The following is a 15977-nucleotide window of genomic DNA, read 5'->3' as shown; positions in this document are numbered from 1 at the left end:
CGTGTAATTATTGATACAATTGACTTTAAATCTAACATCCTGCTGGTTGTTTTCTGTTTGTTCCATTTAATTTTTTTTTCTGCTGTCTTTTGGATTAACTGAACATTTTTTATTGTTAAATTTTATTTCTACTCTTGGCATATAATTTTACCAGTTTTAAAAAAAATCTTAGTAGTTCCTTTAGGGTTTGCAATGTATGTTCTTAATTAATCGCAGGCTACACATTGTAAGGACGGCTTAGAACTGGGCAGCGTTTCGTTCTATTGTGCATGGGGTCACTGTGAATTGGAACCAAATCGACGGCATCTAATAAGAACAACGCTTTCAGATATATTATACTCCTTTGCTTGTAGTGGAAGAACCATACAATGTACTCCCAATTCCGAACTATTGTTTTTTGTGCTATTGTCATCATATGTTTTACTTTTTATGCTATTAACTCAACATAGTTACTGTTTTTGGATTAAAAAATCAATTTTTTTTTTTTTTTTTACTTTTAAGAGTCAATTTTCTTTTCAAGTAGTTAAAAATAAGGTAGAAAGTGTAATTTATACTTATCATTTTTAGCACTCTATTTGTTCTTGGAGATAAAAGTTTCTTTCTGGTTTGATATTCCTTCTGCTTGAAGAATTTTCTTTAACACGTTTTTGTAGTGCAGGTCTGCTAATAATAAATTCTGTGTTTGTCTCAAAGCCTTTATTTCTCTTTCACTTTTAGAAGATACCTTCATTGAATATAGAATTCTGGATTGGCAATTTTTTTCTTTCAGCACTTTCGAGATGTCACTCCGTTGTCTTCTGTTGAGAAGTGTGCTATAATTCTTTATTTTTCTTTATGTAATATGCTTTTTTGCCTCTGGTTGGTGTCAAGATTTTCTCTTTGTGTCTGTGCATGTTATCTTTTGTTGTTGTTGTTCATTTATTATTTTTGTTTTTGTATTGTATCTGGTGTGCTCGGAAAGTCTTGCATTTGTTGTTTGTCGTATTTCACTATTTTTGGCAAGTTTTGTCCATTAGCTCTTCGTATATTGTTTTTTCTTCTTTCTCTTCTTCTGGAATTTCTATTACATGTATGTTATACCTTTTGATATTGTCCCACAGCTATGAATGTTCTATTCTGATATCTCGCCCCCACCCCTTTTTTAATAGAAGTCCTGGTGGTACAGTGGTTAGGCACTCAGCTGCACCCTTTTTCTTTCTGTGTTTCAGTTGAGGTAATATTGTTGCTCTTATTTCAAAGTCATTGATTCTTTCTTAAGGCCTCTGGGTGGTGCAAATAGTTTGTACTCGACTCCTAACCTAAAGGTTGGCAGTTCAAACCCACCCAGTGACGCCGTGGAGGGAAGACCTGGCAGTCTTCTTCCGTAAAGATTACAGCTAAGAAACCCTTATGGGGCATTTCTACTCTGTGGCACATGGGGTCACCATGAGTTGGAATAATTTGGCAGCAACAGGTTTGGTTTTTTGGTTTGGTTCTTTCCTTGGCTGAATTGAGTCATCTCTGTTACGGTGTTTTTTTATATCTAGCATTTCTATTTTATTTCTGTTAGTTTTATCTCTCTACTGAAATGCCCCACTTATTCAGGTATGTTATTCACCTTTTCACTAGAACCTTTAGCATATTAATGATAGTTATTTTAAATTTCATGCCTGATGGTTCCAACAAGTGGGTGGTATCTGAGTATAGTTTTGATATTGTTGTTTGTTTTTGCTTTGTGTCTTGTAAGTTTTGGTTGAAAACCAGACTGTATGTAGGAATCTAAACACTGAAGAAAATAGTATTTGTGCCTGGAAATGAACATGTCTTCTCTTTTGTGAAAGCTGGTGGCATAGTGGTTAAGTGCTATGGCTGCTAACCAGGAGGTTACATCCTACCTCCAAGTTAGCATGCTCCAAGTGACAAATAACAGCAGTCAACCCCTAGGAGAGTAGTGAGAGCATGGAGAAAGACCCTCTCTGAGGTGCAGGCTCATGGGGAAAGCCAAGTTATGAATGACACAGGAACATAAAAAAAATAAAAATAAAGAAATTCTCTGGCAATTCAGTCACCAGCCTAAGTACAAGAAAATTCTCAAGGAATGTGAAATCAGTGGTGAACTGAGGGCACCTATAGCAAGAACAAAACCCAAACCACATTCAGCTGCTGAAAAGGTTTACTCAACCCCACGCAATAAAGACCTAGCAAAAGAGGCCAAAAAACCCAACCCAACCTCAGCTTTTTCTTGTTGTTCCCAGGTTTCTACATCCTAAATGGAATCAGAAATCTCTCTGAAAAACATTTAAGCCCCTAAATTTGTACCTAATCCTAATAAGTTTTCTTAATGCCTTAGAAGAGGGCTTGCCAGATGTTCTCTGTCTTGAATTATACTTGTGTTAATGGGTTGGATAGAATACAAATGATCCTTTTGCTAACTTGTTATCCCATGGCTTGGTAAATTAGGAAAGGAGAGAACTGATAGCTGTTCCTGCTCATGGAGGGAAATATCGTTTACATTGTTTCTACCAGTTTTATAGTAGAGAGAGGCAAAAGGTATCTCTCTCAGTACTTAGAAAACAAACTTCAAACTGTGTTCTTAAATGATCCTTTCAAGTACTGTAGGATTTTTTTTAACCTTTTAATAGGGGCTGTTTTAAACATATGTAGAAGTAGAGAGAAGAGTATGATTCCCCCATCTACCTGTCATCAACTTAACAATTATCAACCCATGCCTACTCTCGTTTCATCTACCATGTATACCTCCCATTGATGATTTTTTAAACAAATTCCAGATGTCATTTCTTTTCATGTGTATTTCAGTGTGGAAGGTATTATAGGTTTTTATTCTATACCATCTGTATTTTAGTTTTAATATGTTGACTTTGGAGGTAGAAAGGTGGCATTTGCAAATTCTGTGCTTTTTGCATTCAGAGGCATTTATGTATTATGACAGGGTGTATTACAGATCTCTTTGATGTGTGTGATTAGTAACTGTGCCCACAGACAAAGGTTTTGGAGTCAAGATAATTTTTTCCTTGATATTTTGTAGGACTTTCTCTCTGCTTGAAAACTAGACTGCTGTACTACGTTTAGTACATGGAATTTGAATAGACATTCCCTAAGAATTGAACTCACACTAACGAATTAATTTTCGTATCCTGTTGGGACGGCAGTTTACACTTAACGTACTCAGAGGAGAAAACAAAATGCTTTGAATTTACTCCTCTAGTTATATTTTGAACTGTTGTGCATGTATAAGAGCTTAGTGATTTAACTCTATGTCCTTATCCTTTTAACCTTTTGTTTTGAAATAATTTTAGACTTATAGAAAAATTGCAGAAATAGTACATGGAGTTCTCATATACCTGCCACCCAGCTCCCCTTAATGTTAACATGTTAGATAATCTTAGTATAATGATAAAAAGCATGAAATTAACATTGGTTGTATGTCTTTATTTTAACAGCTGCTGAAATTGCTAAAGAAATTGAAAATATGGAGAAGACTAGGATGCGTCTCGAAGCTAGTAAACTCAATGAAAATGTATGTTGATGGTATCTGTTTCAGTAGCTTGGTAGAGAAGAAGGAAAGAAAAGTTTCACACCCTACTAATATTAAAGCAAGCCCTTATTAAATCTGCTCAGCGGAAGATGTACTGGAACACATTTCCACGTAATATGATTACTTGCAGCTCATTTTTAATACAAAATACTATTAGGATTTAGCAGTTTTCTAGCACAAAATGCAATCCCAAGTTGAGTTTATTAATGAACTAGAGCTTATTTAGTGTTTATTAGTGAACTGGAGTCCTGTGAAGAAAACATATACCTGTTCCTCAGGTAGCCTTAATATTGGTTCTTTCTCTTCTGGGGACGTTTGTTAAGCTACTTAACTTCGGTGGCTCTTAGGGACTTTAACTGTAAAATTAAGGGGTTGAAATATATGACCGCTAAGATCCCTTTTTAGCTCTGGCATTCTGCAATTCTGAGATTCTATGTACGGAGAAACTAAGTACATTGTAAAAATTTATGAGGATTGAGTATTCTATTCAGCTTACTGAGGGATTAAGAGATCTAAAGTTCTTCACTGTTGTTGCCTTCCTCTAGCTTGATGATCCAAAACTTGAGGAAAGAGTTACCAAAGAAGAAAATAGTCACTGTGTCCTGTGATACTGGAGGAGGTGTTTTGGGCTCTCCCAAGCAGGCTTTTTTTCCCTAGAGTACCGGTAGTGAGTTTCTAAGAAAGCAGTGGCCTTAGGGAAGTAAGTTTATAACCAAAAACCAAACACACTGGTATAGAGTTGATTCTGACTCATAGCTACCTTATAGGACAGAGTAGAATTGCCCCATAGAGTTTTCAAGGAGCAGCTGGTGGATTGAACTGCCAGTCTTTTGGTTAGCAGCGAAGCTCTTAACCACTGTATCACCAGGGCTCCGAGTTTATAACCAGACAGTAGGAAAAAATGGGGTTTCCATTGACTTTATTACCTGTGCTACCTGTAAGATGGGAATTGTATAAATAGATTTCTGACCTTTTAAGGTAAGAAAAAAAAAAAAATGGAACTAGAAATTTGATGCACTACACTTGTATTATTGCATTTTCTATGTGTATTTCTTTTCTAGTATTACCTTGGAGAAGTTAGGTTGGAAACAAAAGATAGACAAGAAGAGCAGCCTTATTAATGGAGACGCTGAATTTCTTCAGTCTTGTAGCATCAAGTATTGCCTGTTTTGTTAATGAATGTGAAAATTAAATACTGAAAATAGGAAACTTAATCATTATGCTAATTTTTCATATATTATAATGGAATTAGTGTTACGGTTTCTACCGATGAGAAAAAAAGTAATGTGTGAAATGTATACTAATTATGAAAACATCCTATTCAAGGGGAAAAAAAAACCCCAAACCTGTTGCCGTCGACTCAATTCTGACTCACAGAGACCCTATAGGACAGAGCAGAACTGCCTCATAGAGTTTCCAAGGAGCGCCTGGTGGATTCAAATTGCCGACCTTTTGGTCAGCAGCAGTATCTTTTAACAGCTAAACCACCAGGGTTTCCTATTCAAGGGAAGTAACACTAGAATTATTTTTACTAGGTCTGTGTAAAATAGAGATGAAGAGATTATTGTTTTTCTTTATTAAATATTGCATTTGAGATTTTAAAGTTTGTAGAACTCATTTCCCTTTTTTATCTTGTTAAAATTTTTTTAATGAGCTTTTTCTGTATTATTTTAGATCATGGTTTTTACAAAGGACCAAACAGAAAAGGAAATAGATGAAATCCATAGTACATACCGTAAGTTGTGCAGTGTTTTTTATTTGCAACAAGGATTTGGGTTACCTAGTTTTTCCTCTTCAATAATTTTTTTTTAAGTTTTACATTAATGCTGAATGTAAACTTTTCTTGTTAACATTACTTAAGAGACTGAATTTTAGTTAAGTGTTTACTCAAACAGTGACCTTATTTATAACTCTGTGTGCCTGCTTTTTGATTTATGACTAATATTCTACTTTGAGCTTATCACAAAACACTTTGCAAATATTAATTAGTTGCTGCTTTCAAAGCATCCCTGTGAGAAGATAATGGGTTTAAAATGGAAACTGACTGTCCATCCTCTCCTTGGGCCACTCAACGAGGGCACTTCCATAAAGAATGTCAACACCTCTATAACTTTCAAATTTGTGCCAAAAATAGTTTTCACTTTATTAGTTGTTACTAACTTCCTAACTTTATCATTTCCTTTTCTTTAAATGGTCTTTTTATATATCTTTCCTGGGGCTAACGTATTACTGTTTTGTCAATTGATTGTTGTTATTCTTTGTTTGGTTGGTTTTTAGCTTAAATTTAAGTGCTTGGGAAGCAGTAGATAGTTAATATTTTAATGTATGTTGAATGAATACTCCCTGTTTTGGTACGTTTTAATTATGCTAAGAGAATTTTGTTTTCTTTTCCCAGTTCTTAAATTTTGAAGGGGAAAGTTCAGGAGTGCTCTACTTTAGAGGAGGGAGGATGAAGTACACCAGCACTCTATATGGGTGTGATGGCCAACGTCTTACTAGAGTAGGAAAAGGAACCGAGGATATTCATGGACCATAGACCGAACAACAAAAGCTTGTGTTATTTTGTCACTAGAAAGATGAGTATGATGTGAGTGCCTTTGATAAACTTTTGAGAAGCCAGAGAGGAGATAGAGAAGGGAATATCAAATGATTACTGAACTGACAAAAATAAAGCCTGTAAAAATAAGGAAACCAGAAAATTTGCACAGGGAGAAAGAAATTCGAATCACTCGAGGGATGATGTCTAACAATTGTGCCACACTAAGAAAAATGTGTACAAGATACAGGCAAGAAAATATACAAATATCTATTGCCCACCATTCAAGTATCTTAAAAAAAGTTTATCTTTAATAAACAGGTCATGTTAAATTCATTAATTTAGCTCTAAAAAAACCTGGGAAATATATATATATTTTTAAACTTTTATGCACTTCATAAATCTTTAATGTTTAGCTTTACAGTTTAGTCATATTTTTTGATTTAGTATCAAAAATATACTATTGCTATCTCCGCTCCTTTTAAATATTTAATAATTTACATGCACTTTTTTTTTAAACCATGTAATTCTATAAGGTTTATTGTAAAAAACAGCAATCCCCTGCCTACTCCACCAGCAACCTGCCTCCATTCTTGTTCCCTAGAGGTAATAACTCTCAAGCCTTTTGGCTTTTCTTTTGGTATTTAGCTTCATATTTATAAAAAAAGATTGCTCTTTCTGTTATTTCTTAAAGTTTTTCAGTTTAACATGTTAACCATTGACTGCCTAATATGAAAAATAAAGATTTAGCTTTTTTATACACCCTGACCCCTGCCTTTGCCACCCTCCCATCCTCTGAATATTGTTATATAGTAAACTTTGTAAGATCAATATTTAATTAGATACATTGTTTACAGTTGAGCGAGGCAGTATACATGCTATGGTTATAATGCCTTTCAGGAAAACATGTTTTTCCTGGAATTAATAATTCTCTTTTATTTGCTTATTTTACTGTATAAAAAACAACCAAACTGTTGCCGTTGAGTCGATTCTGACTCAGAGAGACCCTATAGGACAGAGTAGAATTGCTCCATCAGGTTTCCAAGGAGCGGCCGGTAGATTTGAACTTCTGACTTTTTGGTTAGCAGCTGAGCTCTTAACCACGTGGCTCCACCTTACTATATACCTTGTTGTTTTTGTTGTTGTCTTAGGTGCCGTTGAGTTGGTTCCAACTCATAGTGACCCTGTGTACAACAGAATAAACACTGCCCGGTCCTGTGCCATCCTCACAATTGTTGTTATGCTTAAGCCCTTTGTTGCAGCTACTGTGTCAGTCCATCTGATTGAGAGCCTTCCTCTTCTTTGATGACCCTCTACTTTACCAAGCATGATGTCCTTCTCCAGGAACTGATCGCTCCTGACAATATGTTCAAAATGTGTGAGACATAGTCTCACCATGTTTGCTTCTAAGGAGCATCCTGGTTATACTTCTTCCAAGACAGACTATATGCTTAGTACTAATTTATTTTCAGGCTTCCACCAGAAGTGTAAATCACTCTCTAAACACCTAAACACATTAATTGTTTTCAACTTTATTGTTTTCTCAGGAATATCTTGCCTACATCCAATATACTTTGGTTGCTCTTTGGGCCTTGTACATAGCCGCTATCCTGGAATTTCCTTTTGCAAACCTTCTGAGGTTACTTCTGAATAGAATCTGAGGATTCTACTCTCCTCCCTCCTGTGTTGTCTCACTTTATCTGGGATCCAAATATTCTCATTGTCTTTTCTTGTTTTGGTAGAATAGATTTTCCAGGAATCTTCCTGAGAAAAGGTATATAGAGAAATATTTTTTAAGACCATGCATGCATAACTGAAAATATTACTTTTACAAGTGATTGATAGTATGGCTGGGTATAGAATTCTAGGTTGGAAAGACTTTTCCCTCTGAATTTTGAAGAATTCTTCCATTGTCTTGTAGCTTTCGGCATTGCTCTCAGTAAATACCTTGCCATTCTGATTCTTGGTCTTTCATATGTGACAATTTTTTTTTCCTTTCCTGACATACTCATGTTCAGTTCATCCAGTTCTGTCAGTCTCTATTTTCTAAATATCTCTGATTCTATGCACTTCTTTTTCTGTCCTCTGCCATGATCCTAGCCACAGTTGCCACCTAGCTAGTCATTCCCCATCTTCTCTTGCTGTTCCCTGATCCATTAATCCTCAGAAGCCAAAGTCATCTTCTAAAATTGGTAAATCTAAGGAGTTCCTGGGTGACGAAAACAGTTAAATGCTCAACTACTAGCTGAAAGTTTGGCAGTTCAAACCCACCCAGAGGTGCCTTGGAATGCAAGCTTGGTGATCTCCTTCTGAAAGGTCACAGCCTTAAAAACTCTATGGAACCATTTTATTCTGCACATGTGGGGTCGCCATGAATTGGAATCTGGCAACTAACGACAATGAAGATATGCTAAGATAAAATTGGTGAATCTTCTGATCATGTCGTTCCTGCTTCATTGACCCCCAGCCATTATCAGAAAATTTTCAGTGGCTTCCATTACTCTCAAGTTTATAAGTCTATTATATTCCAATCACTCTGATTATCTTTTGTTTCCTTTATTTTTCCATATCTCTCACTATTTGATTTTACTTTCTTTTTGAGAAGAAATATGTAAGTTTAGATCTACGTGCCAAGCAGTTATCAGTTATGGCTCAGCTACCTCATATCTTCTGACTTGAGCAGTCTTCTACTCATTTCCATTTTGTCACTTTTTAAAAGAAAAGACAGAAATCACAATTGTTGAGTATATACTCTGTGCCCAGAGTTCATGTTATCTTAGTAATCCTCCCAACAAATCTGTAAAGTGAGTATTCTCTTCATTTCATAGAGGAAGAAACTGAGACTCAGAGATGTTGGGCAATTTGCCCTTATAGCTAGTAAAAATCAGTACTGGAAATACCAGTTACTCACGTCTATGCCCTTTGCATTGTACTTTGCTGCCTGCTTTGAAGCTGAAAGGATAACTGCATGTTTGGAAACCTTTTTATGTGTTTAAGCTTTAATTTAAGGTTATAACACTTAAAACAACAATGACCTTAATTTTATGAATGGGCTGATTTGATAGTTTTGTGATGATACGTCTTTTTTATTTTCTTTAGCAACCTTTGGGATAGAATAATATTCATGACTTTCTCTTTTAAGTAAAGAAACAGTAAAATCAGTCAATTTGAGCTTTGGTTGAGGACCTGAAGAAAGTGTATTTGATACAGAGGTTGAATTGAATGAGTTACCTGTGAATTTCAGATATCAGATACTTTTAGTAAGTGTTCTTAATTAAGACATAATTTTTGGAATCTTCATGTTCTTTACCTTGGTAAAATATAGTTTTATAGTCTGCTAGAAAGAACTTCGGAAACCCTGGTGGCGTAGTGGTTAAATGCCGCAGCTGCTAACCAAAAGGTCAACAGTTCAAATCTGCCAGACTCTCCTTGGAAACTCTATGGGGCAGTTCTACTCTGTCCTGTGTGGTCGCTATAGGTCGGAATCAACTCGACGGCACTGGATTCTGGGTTGGGTTAGAAAGAACTTCAATGAACACTATTTCCTGAAACTTTTCCTGGGAGCACCAACATAATCTTGTTAAGTAGGCAAGGCATTATAGCATAATTTAATTCGTTCCTTTGTTTGGAAATTCATTAATTTTATAAACATTTATTGAGCATCTACAATGTGCCAGCTGGTATCCTAGGTACTGGGAATACAGCAGTAAGCAAGGTACACAAGGTCACTCCTCTTGTGGAACTTACATTCTAGTAGGAGATAGATAAATAACATAATAAATAAGCAGACATATAATAACACAATTTTAGGTGGCAAGTATTTTGAAGAAAATAAAGCAGTAATATGATAGAAATTATGGGAGGCACTAGATAAGGTAGTCAGGGAAAGGCATTTCTTGAAAGGTTGACATTTGGTATGAGTCTTAAGTAAAATAAGAATAAAGAAGCAGCCGTTTAAGAGTGCTGGAGGAAGAAAGTTCCAGGCAGAGGGAGCATCCGGAGCAAAGGCCCTAAAGTAGAAACAAAGGAGGCAAGTGTGGGTAGAATGTAGTAAGAGAGGAGATGGTATAATGAAAGGCAGGGGGCCAGACCATGTAAGAACTTGAAAAAGTTTATTTTGGTTTTTATTTTTAACCCAGTGGGAAGCCATTAAAACCCATTGCCGTTGAGTTGATTCTGACTCATAGCGGCCCTATAGGACAGAGTAGAACTGCCCTGTAGGGTTTTCAAGGAGTGACTGGTGGGTTTGAACTCCTGCCTTTTGGTTAGCAGCCGAGCTCTTAACCACCGTGCCACTAGGGCTCCTGTGGGAAGTCAATGGGAAGTTTAAAAAGATAAGTGATTTTTATCTATTACATTAAAAAAAATCATGATGTCTGTTGAGTAGAGAAATAATTGCAGCAGGGTAGGGGTGGGACAAAAAAAAAAGCCAGAAAATCAGTCAGGAGTTTCATCACTCAAGTATTTATTGATCACCAATTACTGCATCTCAGACAATATTCTAGGTATTGGGAATATAGCATTAGCCAAAACAGTCTACGTCTTTGCCCACATGCACAATGGGGAGAGTGACAGTTGAAATGTGTAATAGTCAGATAGTGATAAGTGTGATAGCACTTCATAAAGAAATACAAGGCAAGGATAGAGAGTGATGGAGCTGCTATTTTAGATTTGGTGGTCCAGGAAGGGCTCTTCGAGAAGTGATGTGATGTATGAGGAGAGAACTGAATGAAGTGAGGCTATTGCAGTAAATTAGGCCAGAGACGTGGCCTAGCCTAGAGTGGTTGCAATCTAGGACTATAGTGAACTATTCCAGGTAAACTATGAAAATAGAAGCGGTAGTATTTATTGATGAATTGAATGTGTGGATGACTGAAAGGAATCAAGAATAACTCCTCCATTTTCGTTTTAAGCAACTGGGGAGGGAGATGATGGTGCCATTTACTGAGATGGAGAAGACCAGGGGAAGATTGTGGATGGAGAAATGGAATCAAAATTTCCGTTTTGTCTGTGTTAACTTTTGGTTTCTATTGGATATCCGACTGGAAGAGAGAATTAGCCATGAATATGTGAGTCTACCTGACTAAAAAGACGTATTTGAAGACGTTAGGTTACAGGTAGCATTTACTAGATAAGATAACCTGGAAGTAGAGTGCTGCTAGGAAGCAGTACCTAAGGGTAAGTCAGGGGGTACTCCAGCATTTATAATAAAGGTTCTTAGTTCTCCAAGGCTCTGTACACTCTAAAAAATTACCAGCTTTTGTTTGTATGGTTTATATTTATTGATATGTATTACATTACAAAATAAAACTTAGAGGACTTCTGCTTCTGGCTATAATGTAGCAACAGAGACCCGATTTATCTTACTGCTTGAAACAACCAAAATAAGTGGACAAATCATATGAAACAGTGGTTTCTAAGGCACTGAATATCAGGCAGCAAGGGAACAGGAATCCTTGAAAAAATGAAATGAGCTAAGTAATTGTCTCAGCTTACTCTTTTAGGAGAGTTTCCAGGCTGCAGTTCAGGGAGAGGAAGACCCAGGCAGAGCCTAGTGGAGTCTGAGTTAAGGAGAAAGAGCTGAGGAACCAGGGAAATCAAAGTAGCTAGAATTTATAGGACGGAGCACCAGAGTGGAGACCTCGAGTATTCATTCAGCATACAACATGTGTTCTCTGACCACAATGAAATTAAATTAGAAATCAGTAACAAGAAGCTCTCTGGAAAATAACCAAATATTTGGAAACTAAATTACATACACTCAAGTAACCCATGGGTCAAAGAAGAAAATAAAACCAGGAAATTTCAAAAATATTTATTAACTCATTTAAAAATGATAACAATAAATCCATTACATGTTAACATAAAAGACATTTTGTTAAAAGAAAATTTTTAATGACGATCTTTACTCTTAGCCCAGATGGAATAACAGAGGCTATATTTACTCCTCTCCACTAAAAAACTGGAGAAAACCAGATGAAATGTGTGACACAGGGGTTTTCAGATGCTGGAAAATAACACAGAACTGTGATCCCTGAGAGAACGAAGAAACAAAGTAGTAGCCTCTACAATTCTAACAGCTTACAGTCTGTAGGTGATTTTTAGGCTGTAGCAAAGGATGGGAGAACGCCAAAATGCAGCCTGGTGGTATCACAGAGTCGAGACAGAAATCAAAGTTCTGGAGGGCCAAGGTGCCTGGAATTTACAGGACAGAATGTCAGGCAGGAAAGAAATGCATAGAGAAGAAAGCTCTAAAGATGTGCAGAAGGATCCTATTAGGTATTTGGCTTTCTAGCAATCTGCACATGCATGAGAGGAGACTGCCTGAGACTAGGGGAAGAACCACTGGAAAGCATTAGGCAGAACAGTTTCTGGAGCTTACATGGGGCAAAGAATAGTTTGAGTTTCTACCAGCCAGAGTAGAAAAACCTTGTAGTATATGGAGCATTTGGGCAGAATTTTAATAACGGCTAAATTACCTTAGGGCCAGATGATAAAATATTTTAGGCTTTGCAGGCTGCATACCTTCTCTGTCACATGGTCTTTTTTTGTTTTATTTCTACAACTCTTTTAAAATATAAAAGCCCTTCTTAGCTGGAGGTTGTGACTCAGATTTGGCCCGCGGGCCATTGTTTGCTGACCTCTGCTCTAGACTAAAGGCTGCTGTAATCTGCCTTAATAAAATTTTAAAGCAGGCCTTGAAAGCATTCAGTTGGTTCTAAGTAACTTGATGTGCTCCTGAACAAAATATCACCCAATTTAAGAACAGAACAAAATTTAGCAATCAACTCTAAAATTAACAGTATCCAACATCCTGTTGAAATTATTAGAAATTCAAAGAAGCAGGAAAACATGCTTAAACAGGAGAAGAATCTATCAATAGAACCAGACTCAGGAATGCCAGAGATGAAGAAATTAGTAGACAAAAATATTTAAAATATTTACAAATATACTCAAGGCAGAAGAATAAGGATTCTGCTGAGGTGATAATGGAAGATGTAAAAAAAAAAAAAAAACCCTAGTGGAATTCCTTAGATGATAAACATATGTAATTGAGAAATACACTGGACAGGTAAAAGCAAGTTAGTAAATATTTTGGACTGAATGAGAATACATCGTATCAGTGTAAGATGCAGCTAAAGCAGTGCTTAGCGGGAAATGTATAGCATTAAATGTTTATATTAGAAAAGGAAAAAAGGTCTTAAATTAGTGATCTAAGCTTTCATCTTCAGAAACTAGGAAAAAAAAGACCAAACTGTACCCAAAGTAAGCAGAAGGAAGGTGGCAGTAAAGACAAGAGCAGAAATCAATGAAATGGAAAACAAAAACTACAGAGAGAATTTATAAAACCAAAAACTGGTTTTTTGTAAAGATCAACAAAATTGATAAACCTCTAGCAAGTGTGATCAGAACAAAAAGAGAGAAGACACAAATTATGAATCCACCCACTGCCGTCAAATCAATTTGAATATCAGGACTAAAACAGGGTTAATTTCTAAGGATCTTAACTGATATTAAAAGAATAAAAAGGGAATATTGTGAACGATTTTGTAACAATTAATTTGAGAACATACATGAATGAATTCCTCGAAAGACACATATTACCAAACCTCTCTCAAGAAGGATGTTTACCTGTGTTTTTTTGACTGTGCAAAGGCATTCGACTGTTTGGACCATAACAAACTATGGTTAACATTGCAAAGAGTGGGAATTCCAGAACACTTAATTGTGCTCATGAGGAACCTTTACATAGATCAAGAGGTAATTGTTTGGACAGAACAAGGGGATACTGAGCGGTTTAAAGTCAGGAAAGGTGTGCGTCAGGGTTGTATCTTTTTACCATACCTATTCAATCTGTATGCTGAGCAAATAACCCGAGAAGCTGGACTGTATGAAAAAGAACGGGGCATCAGAATTGGAGGAAGACTCGTTAGCAACCTGTGTTGCTTAAAGTGAAGAGAACTTGAAGCACTTACTGATGAAGATCAAAGACCACAGCCTTCAGTATGGATTACACCTCAACATAAAGAAAACAAAAATCCTTACAACTGGACCAGTGAGCAACATCATGGTAAAGGGAGACAAGATTGAAGTTGTCAAGGGTTTCATTTTGCTTGGATCCACGATCAACAGTCACGGAAGCAGCAGTAGGGAAATCAAAAGAAGGGAGCCGGAGAGAAGTGGGATGCAGACCCCAAATTCTCATAAAAAGACCAGACTTAATGGTCTGACTGAGACTAGAGGAATCCCAGCGGTCATGGTCCCCAAACCTTCTGTTGGCTCAGGACAGGAACCATTCCCGAAGACAACTCATCAGACATGGAAGGGACGGGACAGTGGGCTGGAGAGAGATGCTGATGAAGAGTGAGCTACTTGTATCAGGTGGACACTTGAGACTGTGTTGGCATCTTCTGTCTGGAGGGGAGATAGGAGGGTAGAGAGGGTTAGAAACTGGCAAAAGCATCACGAAAGGAGAGACTGGAAGGAGGGAGCGGGCTGACTCATTAGGGGGAGAGTAAGTGGGAGTATGGAGTAAGGTGTATATAAGATTATTTGTGACAGACTGACTTGATTTGAAAACATTCACTTAAAGCACAATAAAAATTATTAAAAAAAAAAAAGAAATCAAAAGACGCATTGCATTGGGCAAATCTGCTGCAAAGGACCTCTTCAAAGTGTTGAAGAGCGAAGATGTCACCCTGAAGACTAAGGTGCGCCTGACCCAAGCCATGGTATTTTCAGTTACGTCATATGCATGTGAAAGCTGGACAATGAATAAGGAAGACTGAAGAAGAATTGATCTCTTTGAATTGTGGTGTTGGTGAAGAATATTGAATACACCATGGACTGCCAGAGAATGAACAAATCTGTCTTGGAAGAAGTGTGGCCAGAATGCTCCTTAGAGGCCTGGATGGCGAGACCGCGTCTTACATACTTTGGACATGTTGTCAGGAGGGATCAGTCCCTGGAGAAGGACATCATGCCTGGCAGAGTACAGGGTCAGTGGAAAAGCAGACCCTCAACGAGGTGAATTGACACAGTGGCTGCAACAATGAGCTCAAGCATAACAACGATTGTAAGGATGGCCCAGGACTGGGCAGCGTTTTGTTCTGTCGTGCATAGGGTTGCTGTAGGTCGGAACTGACTCAACAACACCTAACAACAACAACAACAGCAACTCTCAAGAAGAAGTACATAAGCTGCATAGTCCTACATCTATTAAAGAAATTTATTTTGCTTTCCCAGGAAGAAAACTCCAGGTCCTAATTCCTTTACTGATGAGTTCTGTGGAACATAAGAAAAGAAGTACCAATTATACACAAACCCTTTTCAAAAAATGGAAAAGGAGGGAACACTTTTAACCACATTTTGTGAGGCCAGAATTTTCATGATACCAAACCAGACAAAGACCTTCTAATAAATGTTCTGACCAATATTTCTCATGAACACAGATGCAAAAATCCCTAACAAAATTTTAGCAAATTGAATCCAGCATATATAAAAAGGATTGTTGTTGTTAGGTGCCATTGAGTCAATTTTGACTCATAGTGACTCCATGTGACAGAGTAGAACCGCCTAATAGGATTTTTTATGCTGTTTTTTTTTTTATTTCAATCTTTATGGCAGCAGATTGCCAAGTCTTTCTTCCTTGGAGCCTCTGGGTGGGTTCTTACTGCCAAACTTTCAGTTAGCAGCCAAGCACTTAGTTGTTTCACCACCAAAACCTGAAAAAAAACCTATTGCTATCAAGTCAATTCTGACTCATAGCAACCCCATAGAACAGAATAGAACTGCCCCATAGGGTTTCCAAGGAGCAACTGGTAAATTTGAACTGCCAGCATTTTGGTTAGCAGCTATAGCTCTTAACCACTGTGCCATCAGGGCTCCATAAAAAGGATAATACAT

The 15977-nt window shown here is 37.0% G+C and overlaps 1 protein-coding gene across 2 annotated transcripts in view; it reads left to right on the top strand.

The window, feature by feature from the left end:
• Positions 1-15977, top strand: part of RAD18 (RAD18 E3 ubiquitin protein ligase) — a 138197-nt gene that overhangs the window by 59465 nt on the left and 62755 nt on the right. For both annotated transcript variants that reach the window (XM_049863440.1, XM_049863439.1), the window contains exons 8-9: positions 3441-3517; positions 5210-5270. In XM_049863440.1, the coding sequence (XP_049719397.1) occupies positions 3441-3517; positions 5210-5270 (138 nt within the window). The remainder of the gene's footprint in view (positions 1-3440; positions 3518-5209; positions 5271-15977) is intronic.

The sequence above is a fragment of the Elephas maximus genome, chromosome 20, assembly GCF_024166365.1.
Source record: "Elephas maximus indicus isolate mEleMax1 chromosome 20, mEleMax1 primary haplotype, whole genome shotgun sequence".
In the NCBI taxonomy this organism is placed as follows: Eukaryota; Metazoa; Chordata; class Mammalia; order Proboscidea; family Elephantidae; genus Elephas; species Elephas maximus.
The sequence above is the reverse complement of the archived record's forward strand: the minus strand, read 5'-3'. Positions and strand labels throughout refer to the sequence as shown.